General features: G+C 45.5%; 1 protein-coding gene across 1 annotated transcript in view; it reads left to right on the forward strand.

Moving 5' to 3' along the window:
* Nucleotides 1-470: 470 nt before the first annotated feature.
* TTLL8 (tubulin tyrosine ligase like 8) overlaps nucleotides 471-16,681 on the forward strand; it is a 45,961-nt gene continuing 29,750 nt past the window's right edge. Inside the window, 2 exon segments of the mRNA XM_084803203.1 lie at nucleotides 471-1,454; nucleotides 2,035-2,142. Coding sequence (XP_084659329.1) covers nucleotides 1,052-1,454; nucleotides 2,035-2,142 — 511 coding nt within the window. The 5' untranslated portion in view covers nucleotides 471-1,051.

The following is a 16,681-nucleotide window of genomic DNA, read 5'->3' on the forward strand; positions in this document are numbered from 1 at the left end:
AGAGAGTGGGGGGGGGTGAGAAATAGAACCTTAGAGTGGAAAGCCACTTTTAATTTATTCTTTGCTTTGTATAATCCCTGGACGTGGTAAGTAAAGACTAGACCACCAGTCAGGAAGAAGATTGCTACACCTGGAGAGCAAAGCCTGTGAAATAAAGATGCCTTTAAGCCAGAGGTTTCACCCTTCCTAGTGCGGCAACACTAATACAGTGCTCATGCTGTGGTGACCCCCAACCATAACGTTATTTCAATGCTACCTCATAACTGTTAAGAACTGTAATATAGGCCGGGCGGTGGTGGCGCACGCCTTTAACCCCAGCACTCGGGAGGCAGAGGCAGACAGATCGCTGTGAAGTTCAAAGCCAGCCTGGTCTACAAAGCGAGTCCAGGACAGCTAAAGCTACACAGAGAGACCCTGTCTCGAAAAACAAAACAAGACAAACCCGTAATATAAATATCTGATATGCAAGCTATCTGATAGAGGACCTCTGTGAGTGAGGTCACCACCTACTACAAGTTGAGAACCACTGCTTTAAGCCAACTAAAGATGTCCTGAGGTTTGGGCCTGGGTGGTGGGCCTCCTCAACACAGCCCAAGGTGTCACATAGGGGAGGCTGGACAAACACAGGAACTAACCTGGTAAGGCCTAGGTGGCAAGTGGCACTGGCTATAGGGAAGGGACAGCCTGGGAACACTAAAGACACAGCACAGGCACCCCACTACCGTACCAAGGCCACTCTATGTTCCTCTGGCCACCCTAATCTCAGTAGACACCCTCGGTTGACAAGGGGACTTGTCCGGGAGACACCTGCCTGAAAGGACCCTGTGACTCCATCTCAGCTTCAGGCCTAGGTGGGGGCATTTTGTGGAAAGCAAGGGAATCAGGAGGGAGGAAGTTGAGGGTGGGGCAGGGTGTGACCCATAGTCTTTGTGACTTGGTGTAGTCTGAGTGCCAGGTTGTCTGTGTGACCCTGACAGGTGCGTGGGAGATGTGGAGCAGGAGCACATAACCCTGGCGGGGGTCGCAGTCACTTAAGGACTATGCCTGACGCATGGCCGCCTTGGTCCCCGGCCTTAGTCCCCGCCCCCGCCCCCGCCGCCAGCTCCGCCCTGGCCTTGACCACTCCTCGGACCGCCGCACCGGACTGGATCTAGAACCAAGGCTCAGTGGGAACGCCAGCCACTGCATCCGGGAGTCCGCGTTCGGGGTATACTCCGTGGGCCGTCGCCATCAGACTCCGCGTTGCCTTCAGCAGCCCCGGCCGCCCACGCGTCCAAGAAGTCCTACACCCCGGGCTGGGCGCCGCTCAGCGCACCGCAAGCCCCGCCACCTGCGCGAGGGGTCTACACAATGCGCCGCGCAGTCAGGGACCGTTGCCCCAGGCGACCGCAAGGCGCCCAGCGGCTCAACTCGCAGCAAGAGCGTAGGAGCACGTGCTTCTGGGCGGGTCCCAGGTGAGCACTCTCTGCCCGCCCACCCGCCAGGCTTGTCCTGGCTACCGCCCAGGTCTCCCTCCCACCTCGCGCTCCGAACCCCTCCCCGCCCCCCCTCCGATTGGAACCCCAGACCTCGCTCCTTAGAACCACAGAACTTTCCTAGCCTTACCCTCTCCACTTCCCCTATCCACTTTCACCCCACCCCGCCTGTTCAACCTTCTTTCCCTCACCTTCCCGCCTCCCTCCAAACTCCATGATTGCCTCCCCTTCCTGTCCCTAAACCTGCGCCCCAATTTGTGACCTGTCTCCCTACCTTTACCTTCCCTTCTTAGCTCCAGACCTGGATTCCGCTCATGACTGGTTCTCCCACGCGGATCTCCCTAACTCTGCCCCAAACCCGTCTCTTCAACCCCAGCCTTATTTCCTTACCTCTGAGTTGTCTCCCTGCCCTAACTTACCCATCTCACTTCTCACCTCCACATCATGACCTGTCCCTTTACCCCAGACCTCCTTTCCAGACCTCCCTCCCCAGTCCCGGGTCTCAGAACCCAAGGCTTGCTTCAGTGTGTATGTCTGACCTCGCCACCCTTGTCAGCAGGGGCCCGGGGCCAAAAGAACCAGCTACGCGAGGCAAGCATGGAGAATGGCGAGAGGAAGAAGCTGTCTTCCGCTGCTCCGTCGGATGGAGATCACAAAGAAGAAAATAGTCTGTACCTTTGTGTTCCGCATTTGAGACAGCCTTACTCAAAAGAGCAGGCACCGGGGCTTGGGGGATAGTGGAGGAGGCCCAGCTTCTGCAGCCTCTTGGGCTTCTGGGGTTTCTGAGGATTGTGAAAAGCGGACGTGTTGGTCCTGGGAGAGTGTTCTGGTAGGACAAGTAGAAAGTCTTTTATTCTAATGGATTCCTGCACTGGCCCTTAAGACATGGTTCACATTCCTTGAGGAATACCTAAATACCTGTAAGTAAAATCCCATGTCATAGGTGGGTACACATGTCGTTTTAGAAGACATAGCTCAGACTTACCAGCTGAGGTGTCTCCATCCCCCAAACAGTTGGCATTGGCCTTGCAGGTTTGGACCATTCTGGTGGGTGTTACCAGTATCATTCTGTGGCTTTTTTTTTTTTCCCCATTTCTCTTACACCCATGACGGTCGAATGTTTACTACAGATCTTGGCTATTGTTAATAGTGAGTCTTACTGGTTTGCAGCTCTGTGTCAGATCAGGTATTACACATACTCATGAAAATCAGTGGCTGGCCATCGGAGGCGTAATGATTATTTTCATAATCTTTTTTTGTTTTGTTTTGTTTTGTCTTTCGAGACAGGGTTTCTCTGTGTAGCCTTGGCTGTCCTGGACTCACTTTGTAGACCAGGCTGGCCTCGAACTCACAGCGATCTGCCTGTCTCTGCCTCCCGAGTGCTGGAATTACAGGTGTGCGCCACCACACCCGGCTTCTTGCTTCCATAATCTTAGCTTCTAAGGTTTTGGTTGGTTGATTAGTTTTGTTTTTCTATCATCCATCCATCCATCTATCTATCTATCAATCATCTATCTATCATCTATCTATCTACCGTCTATTTATTTGGTTTTTCAAGACACAGTTCCTCTGTGTAGCTCTTGCTGTCTTGGAACTTGCTCGTAGACTAGATTGGCCCCGCCTGCTTCTGCCTCCCCAGTGCTAGGATTAAAGGAATGCATTATATATCCTGGCTGGCCTGGAACTCACTATGTATACCAGACTGGCTTGAACTCATATAGACCCGCCTGCCTCTGCCTCTCAAGTTGTTGGGATTAAAGAATGTGTCATAATGCCTAGCCCGTGAATTTCTGTTTTTAACCGAGGCCTACTTACTGATTTTTCCATATATAATGAGAGCCCTTGTATCTTAAAGATTCTACCTACTTCCTTCCAGAAGGTAATACCCCTCCCCCTTTTTTTTTCCTTTCCTTTTCTTTTCTTTTTGAAGCTTTGCCATTTCACCTCTTACATTTCAGGTCTGCCACCTAATGGGATTGAGGATGGGACTTATCTGTCCTGCTGTCCCGGTCTTTCTGCTCATCCCTTTCCTAGGCCAGTGTTTTCACTGCAGAGGCTTTATAATTTAAGTCCTGTGAACTCGTCCTTCAAGATTGCCTGGTTCTCCTGGACTTTTGCACTTCTGGGAAAATTTTAGGACCTGATTGACTTATATACATGTACATAGCCTGCTGGGGCTGTCCTTATGGTTGTTGTTTAGGTTGAATTTATGAGTCAGTTTGGGGGTGAATTAACATATTAATATTAAATGTCCAAAAATAGGAACATTTAGTCGTCTAGTTCTTCTCGCCTGTGGCTTATAGATTTCATTGTGCGATGTACAATGTTTCTATTGCTAGATTTACTCATGTATTTGGTGTTTTTAAGTCTGCTATAGATGACATTTAAATTTCATTTCCGTGTGTGTGTGCGTGTGTGTGTGTGTGTGTGTGTGTGTGTGTGTGTGTGTGTATACAGAAGGTAGAAGGCGGCATCTGATCCCCCAGAGCATTTGTGAGATGCCTTGTAACATGGGCACTAGGATATGAACTCTGGTCCTCATGCCTGAGTGGCAAACACTCTTAACCACTGATCCACCTCTCCAGCCTCTGCTTTAAGTAAACAATTACCAACTGCTGTGGTATGTTTTCTTCTGCATCTGTTGGGTCATAGTGTTAATGTTATATATTAATGAGGTGGATTGTGCAAAGAGCTTGTCAAACACTAAACCGACTCTGCATTCCTGGAATAAACTCCATTTGGTCATGCTTTGGTTTGTTTTTGTTTTTTCTTTCTCCCTGTCAGAGGATTTAATTTACGACTGTACAGCTAGAGCTTGTGTCTGCCATTATGAGAGAGATCAGTGTGCACTGTCCCTTCCTTGCAATGTCTTATTCAGGTTTTGGTGTTAAAGGTATCGCTTCCTGGTTATATGAAAACTCTTCCCTTAAATATTTGGATAGAGTAACTTGTGACACCATCTACACCTTGAGTTTTCATTTGCGATATTTTAATTTTGCAATTAATGTCTTGAATGGAAATAAGATGATCTGGATTCTCTATTTCTTTTATGCTAGTTTTCATGTGAACTTCAAAGAAAATGCCCATTTCACATGAGCTTTCCAAGTGTTGGCATGTAGATACTAATAAACTCTTGTTAATACCTTAATATTCATAGTTGGGGCAATATCTCCTTTTTCATTTGCAATGTGGCTAATTTGTGTTTTATGTATTTCTACTTAATATGTCTAGATAAAATTTCATCAGTTTAGGGGTTGGGGATTTAGCTCAGTGGTAGAGTGCTTGCCTAGCAAGCGCAAGGCCCTGGGTTCAGTCCTCAGCTCTGGGGAAAAAAATTTTTTTTTCATCAGTTTAAAATTTTCTTTTCTTGGTTTTTTATTTTTGTTTGTTTGTTTGTTTTTTGCTTTTTTCAAGACAGGGTTTCTTTGTGTAGTTTTGGCCTGGACTTGCTTTGTAGAGCAGGCTGGCCTCGAATTCACACCAATCTGCCTGCCTCTGCCTCCCGAGTGCTGGTATTAAAGGTATGTGCCACCATGCCCAGCTAAATTTTCTTTTCCTTCCTTTCCTTTTTAATCTCCTCAGTATTGGGATCTAACTCATAACTGTGCATGCTAGGCAAGTGCATGATCACTGAGCCACAGCCCCAGTGCCCCCCCCCCAAATTCCATATAGCCAACTCTTGCTTGTGTTAATTTTCTCTAGGATACTTTTCACTTAATTGAATTTTGCTCTTAACCTCTTATTTCCTTTCATCCAACTGCCTTGAGAGGAATTGTTTTCTTTCTACCCTCTTGGGCTGACATAAAGATAATTTCCAAAATGTTTTATTTTCTGAAATCTGCGCTTAATAACCTACAGATCTCCCTCATTACTATTTTAACTGCATTGTAGTGCTTTGATATGTCATATTTTTAATTTCATTCATATTATTTGAACTTTACTTGATTTGTCCTAAGCATGCTACTAATTCTGGAGCATTTAGGGAATTTTCTACTTGTCTTTATATACTCCTAGTTTGGTTTGGTAATTGACAGGAAATTCGACCTCTGTATTTTATTGTTTTGCTTTGGTCATCTGGTTTTTCCAACACGGGGTTTCTCTGTGTGTAGCCTTGGATGTCCTGGACTCACTTTGTTAGACCAGGTTGGCCTCTGCCTCCCAGAATGCTGGGACTATAAAGCGTGTGCCACCCCGCCTGACTTCTGTGTTTTATTGTTGCTGTGAAAAATATCTAACAAAAGAACTTAAAGGAGGAATTGTTCATTTGGCTAAAGGTGTAAGAGGCTTCAGTTCATCGTGCTTGAGAATGTCAGGAGGCAGAGAAAGGGAGTCACAGAAAGAGAGCCAGGCAACATATAGTCCTAGAGACACACCCCTGGTGACCAGACTCTGTCACCGCAGACATCCAGAATTACATGTCACAGACGTAGGCACATCGCAATCTACATCATGGTAAATACTTTTAGATGTGTTGGGGTTTGGAGGCTGAGCCTTTGATGTGTGTTTAGGTCATCTGATTGCTCATCATATCCAAGTTGCTGTACTGATCCATTGTTTAATCTTTCATTTCCCCCAAAGAAGCAGATTCAAATGCCCCAGTGCGGCTGTCTTTGCTCATCTCAACTTGTATTTCTATTTTGAAGCCATGTTATTAGGTGCATACAGATTTGAAACTGTTGTATTTTTATTAAGTTATTTTTATTATTTTTATTAAGCTTATTGATAATTGTTTTTTATGATTTTATTAAGTTTATTGATAATTTCACATACTTATATAATGCTTTCCGGTTTCTCTCTCATTTCCTTCCAGTCTCTTGTCAATTTCCTGCTCCCTAAAAGTCCCTTTCCCAGATTCATGTCTCTTAGTTTATTTTGTGATCTGCCAAGTTCATCCAGGGCCATCCATGTGATCATCAACTTGGAGTCATGCACTGGAGTCTGGTGGGCTCACCCATGGGTAGACAACTAAAGGAAATAGCTCCCCACTTCCCAGACACTGCCCATAGACAATAGTTCATCTGTGAGGTGTGGGGCCACCAGAGCCTGTCTCTGACTGTTCACAAGACCCAATTCTGGCAACTCGAACTGGTGTGAGTTTCTGATTTGTTGTGTGTTGCCCAGAGATGGCATTTTGAAATCGTTTTTCCCAGTGTTCCCTGAGCTTTGGGATGATGTAAATGTCATTTAGGGCTGTTGATTCCCAGCACTTTGAGCATGTGAGTTTACATGGGCCACTATTCACTGACAAGAGGGGCTCTTCAGATTAAAGCTAAGAGTAGCATTGTCTATCTCTATTGATTTTAATTTCAGTTTTCATTTTATGTGTATGAGTGTCTTATCTGTGTGTATATATGTGCACCGTGTATGTGCAGTGCCCACAAGAGGCCAGAGAGCATCAGATCCCTTGGAACTGTGTTACAAATGGTTGTGAGCAGCTATCTGTCCAGCCCCACTATGCCTATTTTTAATGTTATAAAATATCTCCCTTTCATCTTTAGTAATACTTTCAATTATTTTTTAATAAATATGTTTATCTATCTATATATTTACTATCTCTAAAGGGACATTTTTATATAACCACATATTCATTCCACTTTCATAAAATTTACAATAACTCCTTCATAAAGATCTAACCCTAGAATATGCTTGTGTCTCCCTGGCTTCCATCAGAATAACCTTACAGTTGGTTTGTTCCTGTCTGCTTGGCCACACACTGTTCTTCTGTCTTTGATTATCTTTGCTCTGGTATGGCCCACCTTCCCACTAAGGTATGGACTTTCTACCCAGGATGCACCTGCTCTGTGGGGAGCCTTATATTGACCCTTGTTCTATGCTGCCTCCTCATGGCATGTCACCTGTCCCTCCCACCCTGGATTTGGAGGGGACAGCTGTAGCCTCAACTGGGCTTTGCAGGATGCCTCCGGCATGTACAGTTTCACCTTATCTCAGCTTGCCTTTTTTTTTTAAACTTTTATTCTTCCCTCATACGTTTACGTCTCAACCGCAGTTTCCCCTCTCTCTACTCCTCCAGGTCCCCCTCTCCGACTCCCCTCTCCCTGAGATCAACTCCTCCCCTGGTTCCCTTCAAAATAAGAAACAAGCAAACAGCAGGCCTCCCGGGGGATATCCACCGAATATGGCCTAACAAGACACAGTAAGACTGGGCACAAACCCTCGTATCAAGGCTGGATGAGGCAACACAGGAGGAGGAAAAGGGTCCCAAGTGCAGGCATAAGAGCCAGAGGCACCCTCAGTCCCATTGTTGGGACCCCCACAGGAATACCTAGCTACACAACCATAAGCAATACTCAGAGGACCTACCTCAGACCCATACGGGGTCTGTCACTTCAGTTTCTGGGAGCCCCTGGGAGCCCTGCTTAGTTGATTCTCTGAGCCATATCCTTTTGGTGTTCTTGGCCCTCTGGCTCCTACAATCCTTTCTCCTCTCTTCTGCAGCTTTCCCCTGGCTAGTAGTAGTGTTTGCCTGTGGGTCTCTGCATCTCTAGCTTGCTTTCTGTTGCTATCCTTGGTGGTCCGTCCCACAGTACTGGCCTCTCCACTCTAACTAAACCTACACCTCACTGGTAGTCTCAGCTGATCTCTCCTTAGGGGAGCTCCAATCCTGCCACACGGTGCCTAGTCTCAGCTCTTCCCCATGATCCCTCATGACTTCAATACTAGCACCATGGGGGCAACTCTTGCACATTGCCAAGTTCACTGCCAGCTTGAGTTGCAACCTTGGCCCAGGAAAATCTTCCCAGATTTTGCCTCAATAATGCTGGTCCCTTATCGATCGCAGCTGGCTCCTGAGCCCCAGCCAACCCTCATCGATTATTCCAGTAAAGCAAAGTTTGCACTTAAGTGGTGCTGGTCCCTTGTTATTCACAGCTGAATCTCCAGCTCCAGATTACCAGAGACCAGATTCTTTTTTTTTTTTTTTTACTATCTTTAAAAGAAAATTAATTTATTATTTTTATTATTATAAACATCCCAACCTCAGTTTCCCCTCCCTTCTCTCCTTCCAGTCCTTCCTCCCACTCCCCCACATCCAATCCTCATCCATTTCTGTTCAGAAAAGGGAAGCCTCCCATGGATAGCAACTAGCCCTGGCATACCAAGTTGCAGTAAGACTAGATGCTATACTGATAGAGCACACATTTAATCTCAGCACTCAGGAGGCAGAGGCAGGCAGATCTCTGAGTTCAAGGCTAGCCTGGTCTACAAAGTGAGTCTAGGACAGCCAGGGCTACACTGAGAAACCCTGTCTTGAAAAACAAACAAAACAACTAGATGCATCATCTTCTATTGTGTCCAGATGAGGCAGTCCAGTAGGGGGAAAGGGCCCCAAAGGCAGGCAACAGAGTCAAAGACAGCCCATGTCCTACTGTTATGAGTCCTACATGAAGGCCAAGCTACACAACTCTAGCATATGAGCACAGAGCCTAAGTCAGTCCCATGCAGACTCCCTGGTTGGCAGTTCAGTCTCTGTGCGCCCCAATGAACCCAGGTTAGCTGATTCTGTGGATTTTCTTGTGGTGTCCTTGACCCCTCTGGATCCTTCCTGTAAGTCCTTCCTCCCCCCCCTCTCAAGCTCCACCTATGTTTAGCAGTGTCAGGGATGGGCTCCTTATGGTATGGGTCTCAAGCTGGACCAGTCATTGGTTGGCCATTCCCACAACTTCTGCTCCTCCTTTACCCCTGCACATCTGGTAGGCAGGACAAATTGTAGGTCAAGGGTTTTGTTGCCTGGGTTGGTGTCCCAGTCTGTCCATTGGAAGTTTCGTCCGATTACAAGAGTCGGCCAGTTCACGGTCTGTATCCCCCACTGCTAGGAGTCTTGTCTTGCGTCACACTCATGGATTCCTGGGAGTTTCCACTGTCTTAGGTGTCTAGCTCATCCCAGAGGTGCCCCTTTGATTCCAGTTGTCTCTCCCAGCACTCTCTCCCCGAGTCCTCCCTCCTCCCCCAGCACTCTCTCCCCGAGTCCTCCCTTCTCTCCCAGCACTCTCTCCCCGAGTCCTCCCTCCTCTCCCAGCACTCTCTCCCCGAGTCCTCCCTTCTCTCCCAGCACTCTCTCCCCGAGTCCTCCCTTCTCTCCCAGCACTCTCTCCCCGAGTCCTCCCTTCTCTCCCAGCACTCTCTCCCCGAGTCCTCCCTCCTCCCCCAGCACTCTCTCCCCGAGTCCTCCCTCCTCCCCCAGCACTCTCTCCCCGAGTCCTCCCTCCTCCCCCAGCACTCTCTCCCCGAGTCCTCCCTCCTCCCCCAGCACTCTCTCCCCGAGTCCTCCCTCCTCCCCCAGCACTCTCTCCCCGAGTCCTCCCTCCTCTCCCAGCACTCTCTCCCCGAGTCCTCCCTCCTCTCCCAGCACTCTCTCCCCGAGTCCTCCCTCCTCTCCCAGCACTCTCTCCCCGAGTCCTCCCTCCACTTGATTACTCCTCTTCCCCTCCCAACCCCCTTCCCTGTGCATTCCCCGACCCCTCATCTGCCCACAGTGTTTATTCCCCCAGTAGCCTCTCCGCACAGGGACAGCGGAAAGCTTGGCCAAGATGATGACCCCTCAGCTAGCAGTGGCCACCTCCTTGGAGCACTTAACACCAAGACTAGCGTGACCATTGCCGTCCCTGGTAGCGACAAAAGCCTTGAACCTGGTCCGCTGGCCAGCCCGAGTCTGCTTCTGCACTGGCATGATCTTGAGAACCTTATCCTTTAGGGATGCGCCCAGGACAAATTCAATAATCTCAGATTCCTTAATGGGCAGGGAGAACAGCTAGATCTCCTCCAAGGACTTGATCTTCATGTCCTCAGCTAGGGAGCCAAGCTTGGTGACGGGATCCACTCCTTGTCTTTGGCCTTACCTCCCGGCCTCCTAATCCTGGGCCCCACGGGTCCTGGCTCTCTGGCTGCATGAGTGTCATCTACCATTTGGTGTTTTCCCAAGGAAGAAGAAGCCACATCCTTGTTAACATGGACTGTCACTTTTTTTTTTTATCTTAGCCATCAGACAGGTATAAGATGGAATCTTAAAGTTGTTTTGATTCATATTTTCCTGAAGACTCAAAATGTCGAAAATTTCTTTAAGTACTTCTTGGCCTTTAGAGGTTCTTCCATTGAGAATTCTGTTTAGATCCATACCCTATTTTTAAACTGGATTGTTTCATTTGATAATGTCTAGTTTCTTGAGTTTATATATATATACATACATACTTTGGATATTAGCCCTCTGCCAGATGTGGAATTGGTGAAGATCTTTTTCCATTCTGTAGGCTGCTGTTTTGTCCTTTTGATGGTGTCCTTTGCTTTTCAGTGTCATGAGGTCTCATTTATTAATTGTGGATCTTAGTGCCTGAGCTGTTGGTATTCTGTTCAGGAAATTGTCTCATGTGTCAATGCATTCAAGGCTCTTCTCTACTATTTCTTCTGTCAGGCTTAGTGTATCTGGTTTTATATCAAGGCCTTTGATCCACTTTGACAGCTGATAAACACCTTCATTGAAGTGGCTGGATACAAAATTAGCTAAATAAATAAATAATTAATTAATTAAATTAAAAAATAAAAAAGCAAAACCCAAAAAAACATCAGTAGCCCTCCTACACACTAATGATAAATAGGCTGAGAAAGAAATCAGGGAAACAACACTCTCTACAATAGCCACAAATAATATAAAATATCTTGGTGTAACTCTAACCAAACTAACGAATGACCTCTATGACAAGAACTTCAAGTCTTTGAAAAAATAAATTGAAGAAGATATCAGAAGATGGAAAGATCTCCCATGCTCATGGATCAGTAGGATTAACATAATAAAAGTGACCATTGGGCTGGAGAGATGGCTCAGTGGTTAAGAGCGCCACCTGCTCTTCCAGAGGTCCTGAGTTCAATTCCCAGCAACCACATGGTGGCTCATAACCACCTATAATGTAATCTGATACCCTCTTCTGCAGATAAAGCACTCATATGCAATAAATACAATTTTAAAAAAGTGACCATCTTACTAAAAGCAACTAAAGATTCAACACAATTTTCATCAAAATTCCAACACAGTTCTTCACAGACCTTGAAAGAACAATACTCAACTTCATATGGAAAAACAAAACAAACAAAAACAAAAAACCCCAGGATAGCTAAAAAACAACCCTGTACAATTAAAGATCTTCTGGTGCCATCATGATCCCTGCTTTCAATCTGTACTACAGAGTAATAGTAATGAAAACTGCATGGTATTAGCATAAAAACAGATAGGTTGATTAACAGAATCACACTGAAGTTCCAGAAGTAAATCCACACACCTATAGACACTTGACTTTTGACCAAGAAGCCAAAGTTATACAATGGAAAAAAGAAAACATCCTTAACAAATGGTGCTGGTCTAACTGGATCTCTGCATGTAGAAGAATGTGAATAGACTCATATCTATAACCCTGTACAAAACCAGATTCTTAAAATATTTTTAGTTAGCTGAGTTAGGCATGGTAGCACATGCTTTAATCTCAGCACTTAGATGTAGAGGAATGTTAATTCAGAACATGGCTGTTCTGGCAAAAGATCATATCCAAAGACTTTCTAGGTCTTTGTGATCCAGCTAGAATACAAACATGCCTTTAATCCAAGAGACAGAGGCAAAGAGATCTGAGTTCAAGGCCAGCCTGGTATAAGAGCAAGTATCAGGTAAAGAAAAGCTTAGGTCCAGGCATCATGGTACATGCCTTTAATCCCAAATGAAGGTAAAGATAGTTTGTAGAAGGAAGCATAGGCTATGACCAACTCTCAGGAGAAGAGAAAGGAAAGAGAAGCTGCTTTAAGGGGCTTTTTTTTTTTTTAACAGAGAGGGAGGCAGTTTTTACCAGGACAGTAATAGAGAGAGGAGTTGCAGAAAGAGAAGCCAGGTGAAAATGGAACGAGCCAGAAAATGAGAAGAAGCCAGAAGATTAGAACAGATTGCTGAGTTAGTTTGTGGCCAAGCAGAGCAATTCCAGGCTGAGAGAGAAGCCAGATTAAATAAGTCAGCTGGGAGAGGAGTTTGAGCCAGAATAGCTGAGTTGAGCCAGCCAGTCCAGAGCTCAGAAAGAACAAGTAAGGGTGAGCTCATTAAGCAGTAAGTCTCAGAGGCTGAAAACATTCTAGGTCTAGGTTAGATTGTACAGAGGCTAGAAGCTTCCAGGACTAGGCCTAGGTTAGCAGAAGGAGGCAGTAAGCCTCTGAGACAACAAGTGAAAAAGAGTAAAAGTTACTTTTACACTTGGGAGGCAGAAACCGGCCGATCTCTGTGAGTTTAAGGCTAGCCTGGTCTACACAGTAAGTTCCAGAACAGCCAGGGATATGTAGAGAGATGATCTTGTCTCAAACAAGCAAACAAACAAACTAGAGGCGGGAACTGAAGCAGAGGCCACGGAGGGATGCTGCTCACTGACTTGCTTTCCATGGCTTGCTCAGCGTGCTTCTTCTTATACAGGACCACCTAACCAGGGTTGGTATTGTCAATAGGTTATTAATATTTAGCATTGATTCCTAAGATTGTTAATTCCGCCTGTTAGAGTTTTAATAAACCTTAATAGGCCTGGGGCTAGGCAGATCGTAACCCCCTAAGCTACCCTGTTATCCCCCAGCCACACATTCCATGCAAAATTCCCATAAATGCTTGCACATGCTCCATTTGGGCGGCTGCTCTGCATCACATCAATGCTCAGAGCAAGCTGTTCCCAGCCACGTGCCTCTAGTTCACGCTAACCTATGGCAACCTGGTCCTTTCTCCTTTCCTCTTCTCCTCCAACTCTCTCTTCCATGATCCTTCTCTGCTCCAAGCCCAAGAACCTTAGCTCTGCCCATCTCTGTCCTGCCCAGCCCACCTTAAGGGGCGTTGATCTCTTGTGTTGCTTCCTGCTGATTTGGGGGCATAGGATACCTTTTTGGGGCCCAAAAGAAATTGGGGGAAATGGTTAAGCAAGCTAGTAATAACATTTGTTGTCCAGTCTCTAAATATTGAGAAATTGTAGGCTTAATTGAAGTCTTGTTTGGAACCGTCTGAAAAGCTGGACCAGTTGGGATCCGTAGCTTTCTTTGAAGCTGTCCCGGAAGGAGTCTTTAATGGAACAGCAGCTGAAGCAGGACCATGTAGAATGTTGGAATCTCTTGTGTCAGTGTCTCAGCATCCTCCAGGATGAATCCTGGTCACGTCCAATGCAACATTACCTCTGGTGTCCGGTTCTTTTGCTCTGAAAACCTAATTTCTCACAAGTAATATACGGTTCTAAAATTATAAATGCATGAGGTGTGTAGGATGCACAGATCAATTAAGGATGGTTTTCTTCTCTTTTTTTTTTTTTTTTTTTTTTGAGCAGACATCTTTGTAAGGTAGCTGTCTTTCTTAGGAGCTAGTTTGGATTGTGAAGAAATTGTAAGATAATTTTTTATTTATGCCAGATAGAGGATGGCATGATGAGTCCTGAGGATGTTGTAGCCAAGGATTTGTTGGCCATGGATAGTGGAAATTGTCTGCAGATATGTATATGCCCCAGTCAGTTTTCGAGATGTTCCAATATGGAGGGATCAGCATATACCTTACCTGGGGATCAGCATATACATTACCTGGGGATCAGCATATACCTTACCTGGGGATCAGCATATACATTACCTGGGGATCAGCATATACATTACCCATTTGGTCTTTTTTATTTTTCTTTCTGTGTATAGCCAAGATATCCAGGTCTCCCTCTTTCAAATCTGACCCTTATTACTTTGGATAGAATCCAAAGCCTTTTCTTTTTTCCTGTAGACACAAACAGAAAGACTCTCTCCCAAAATAACATAGCATTTGTCCTCCAGTTTTAAGTCATCCTAAGTATAAATTGATTTAATTTAGCAGTCCAATTTTTATCTAGGTCAGCTATATTCACCCCTCAAAGGGGATGAATAATATTACCATTGAATATACAAAAAATTATGTTGATAAACTAGAACAAGATTATATGGAGTTTAAATATACTCTTTTACAGAGATATAATTATTAATTTTATTGAGACAGGGCTTTTTGTTTTTGTTTTGCGTAGCCTGGGCTATCCTGGAATTGTTTTGTAAATTAGGCTGCTCTCGAGTTCACAAGGAACCTGTTTGTTGTCCTTGTTTCCTAAGTATTGAGATCAAAGGCATGTGTTTACTCGTTAGATTATTTTAGTTAAATTACAAAATTAATTAATTAGTTCACTATAATAATGAGTTTTAAGTTCTTCCGTGGGAGCCCCAAAATTATCAGCTGTGGGAGACATGCAGATTGTTCCCCTGTTTTTGCGATCCTACTGCCGCGGTAATTGACGAAGGTTAATCTTTTAGCCACCATTATGGGTCTTTTTTACTTTTATTTTAAAAAGACAGTGACTTTCTGACCCACCTTGGTTCTGTGCAGCTTCAAGCTTCACCGTGGGTATCAGGAGCCAGTTCCATCCGCTTCCAGCTCTGGGTGATGGAGGCTTTATCCCGAGCTCAGATTGGTCTGTGGTCTCCGGGAAGTGTGTGTCCTGCAGGCTCCGTGTTCCTTGGAAGTTTGACCACTCCCTTTGCTCCGCTGCAGCTCCTGGGAAAGTTGACCCCATGGGCAGTAGCAGGGCCACCTGTGAGGTCCGTGGAAGCACGTGTGCAAGCTAGCTTGCCTGAGTTCCGAACTGCGCAAGGTTTGGGGGGAAAAACACCGTAGGTAAGGATCTGTGCGCGCTCCCCACACACACACCACCACCACCGCCACCGCCACCACCACCACCGCCACCACCGCTACCACCTTTCCAGCAACTGTATTTTCACAGGAGGCCTGTGTCTGTCTTAACAGCTGCTCGTAGTTAGGAGGATTCCAAACATAGTCTAAGTACAGAGAGCAAAGGGCCCGGAACCATCCAGACCGTGGCTCTTTATTCTCCTCGCCAATACGTTTGTTTGTTTGTTTGTTTGTTTGTTTGTTTGTTTGTTTCGAGACAGGGTCTCTCTGTGTAGCCTTGGCTGTCCTGGACTCGCTTTGTAGACCAGGCTGGCCTCGAACTCACTGCGATCTGCCTTTTTAAGGGCTGGGATAGTATGAAATCTCGTTGGGTGCCATCTGTTGTAAATTTCTTATTAAGAATTAACATTGGCCGGGCGTGGTGGCATTCGCCTTAAATCCCAGCACTCGGGAAGCAGAGGCAGGCAGATTGATGTGAGTTCAGGATAGCCAAGGCTTCACAGAGAAATCCTGTCGGGGAGGGGGGCGGAGGAATTAACATTGATTCATATGATTATTAAACACACCTGCACCTCTATCTCCTCATCCTTCTGCCCTTCCAAGCCCACGAACCTTAGTTCTGCCTAACTCTCTTCAGCCCAGCCCAGGTATGTCCATTTTATTGATCAATCAGGGATAATTTGAGACACAGTATCATTTGATGTATGTGAGCATTTGCTTGTAGAACAGTAAAGATCTTGGAAGACAAGCAATTAACATTTGAATACATAGTAGCTCCAAATTGACCACTAGAGGCTGGCACCACCCAGAATGGGCTGAGCCCTCCCACATCAATCATCAACCTAGAAAATGCACCACATAGAGAAATGGCTTGGCAGTTAAGAGTAATAGCTGCTTTACCAGAGGACCCAGGTTCGATGCCCAGCACCTACCTAGCAGCTAACGACGATTTTTAACCCTAGTTTCAGGGGAAATCCAAAGCCATCTTCTGGCCTCTATTGGCACTGCATATACACAGACAAAACATCCATACACATCTTTTTTTTTTTTAATTTCTTAAATGTTCCCACAGACTTGACTACAGGCCAATCTGATGAAGTTGAAGTTCCCTCTTCCAGGTGACTCTAGTTTGTGTCAAGTTGACAAAAACTATCAGGCACACACCTTTATATGGGTTCCAGAGTTGAAACTCAGGTTTCCAGACTTTTGTAGCAAGTGTTTTTACCCACTGCACCTATCTGGCAGCTGGGCGCTCTTCTGATTCTTTTGTTTTGGTTTATTTTGTTTTTGTTTTTTTGAGATAGGGCTTCTCTGTGTCACCCTGGCTTTCCTAGTTTATCTAAAATTTAAGTTTATTACTGTGACGTTCATAGTCATTTCTGTCAGTATAGAAACACAGTCCTTACCTCAGAGGGACAAGAGATAGTTTATTCTGGAGCCAAACGTGAGTGGCCGTAGACTGGCATACAGATTTAGGTTAACTCAAATTCCATGATCTACTATGGAA

This window comes from Acomys minous, assembly GCF_964271855.1.
Source record: "Acomys minous genome assembly, chromosome: 12".
NCBI lineage: Eukaryota > Metazoa > Chordata > Mammalia > Rodentia > Muridae > Acomys > Acomys minous.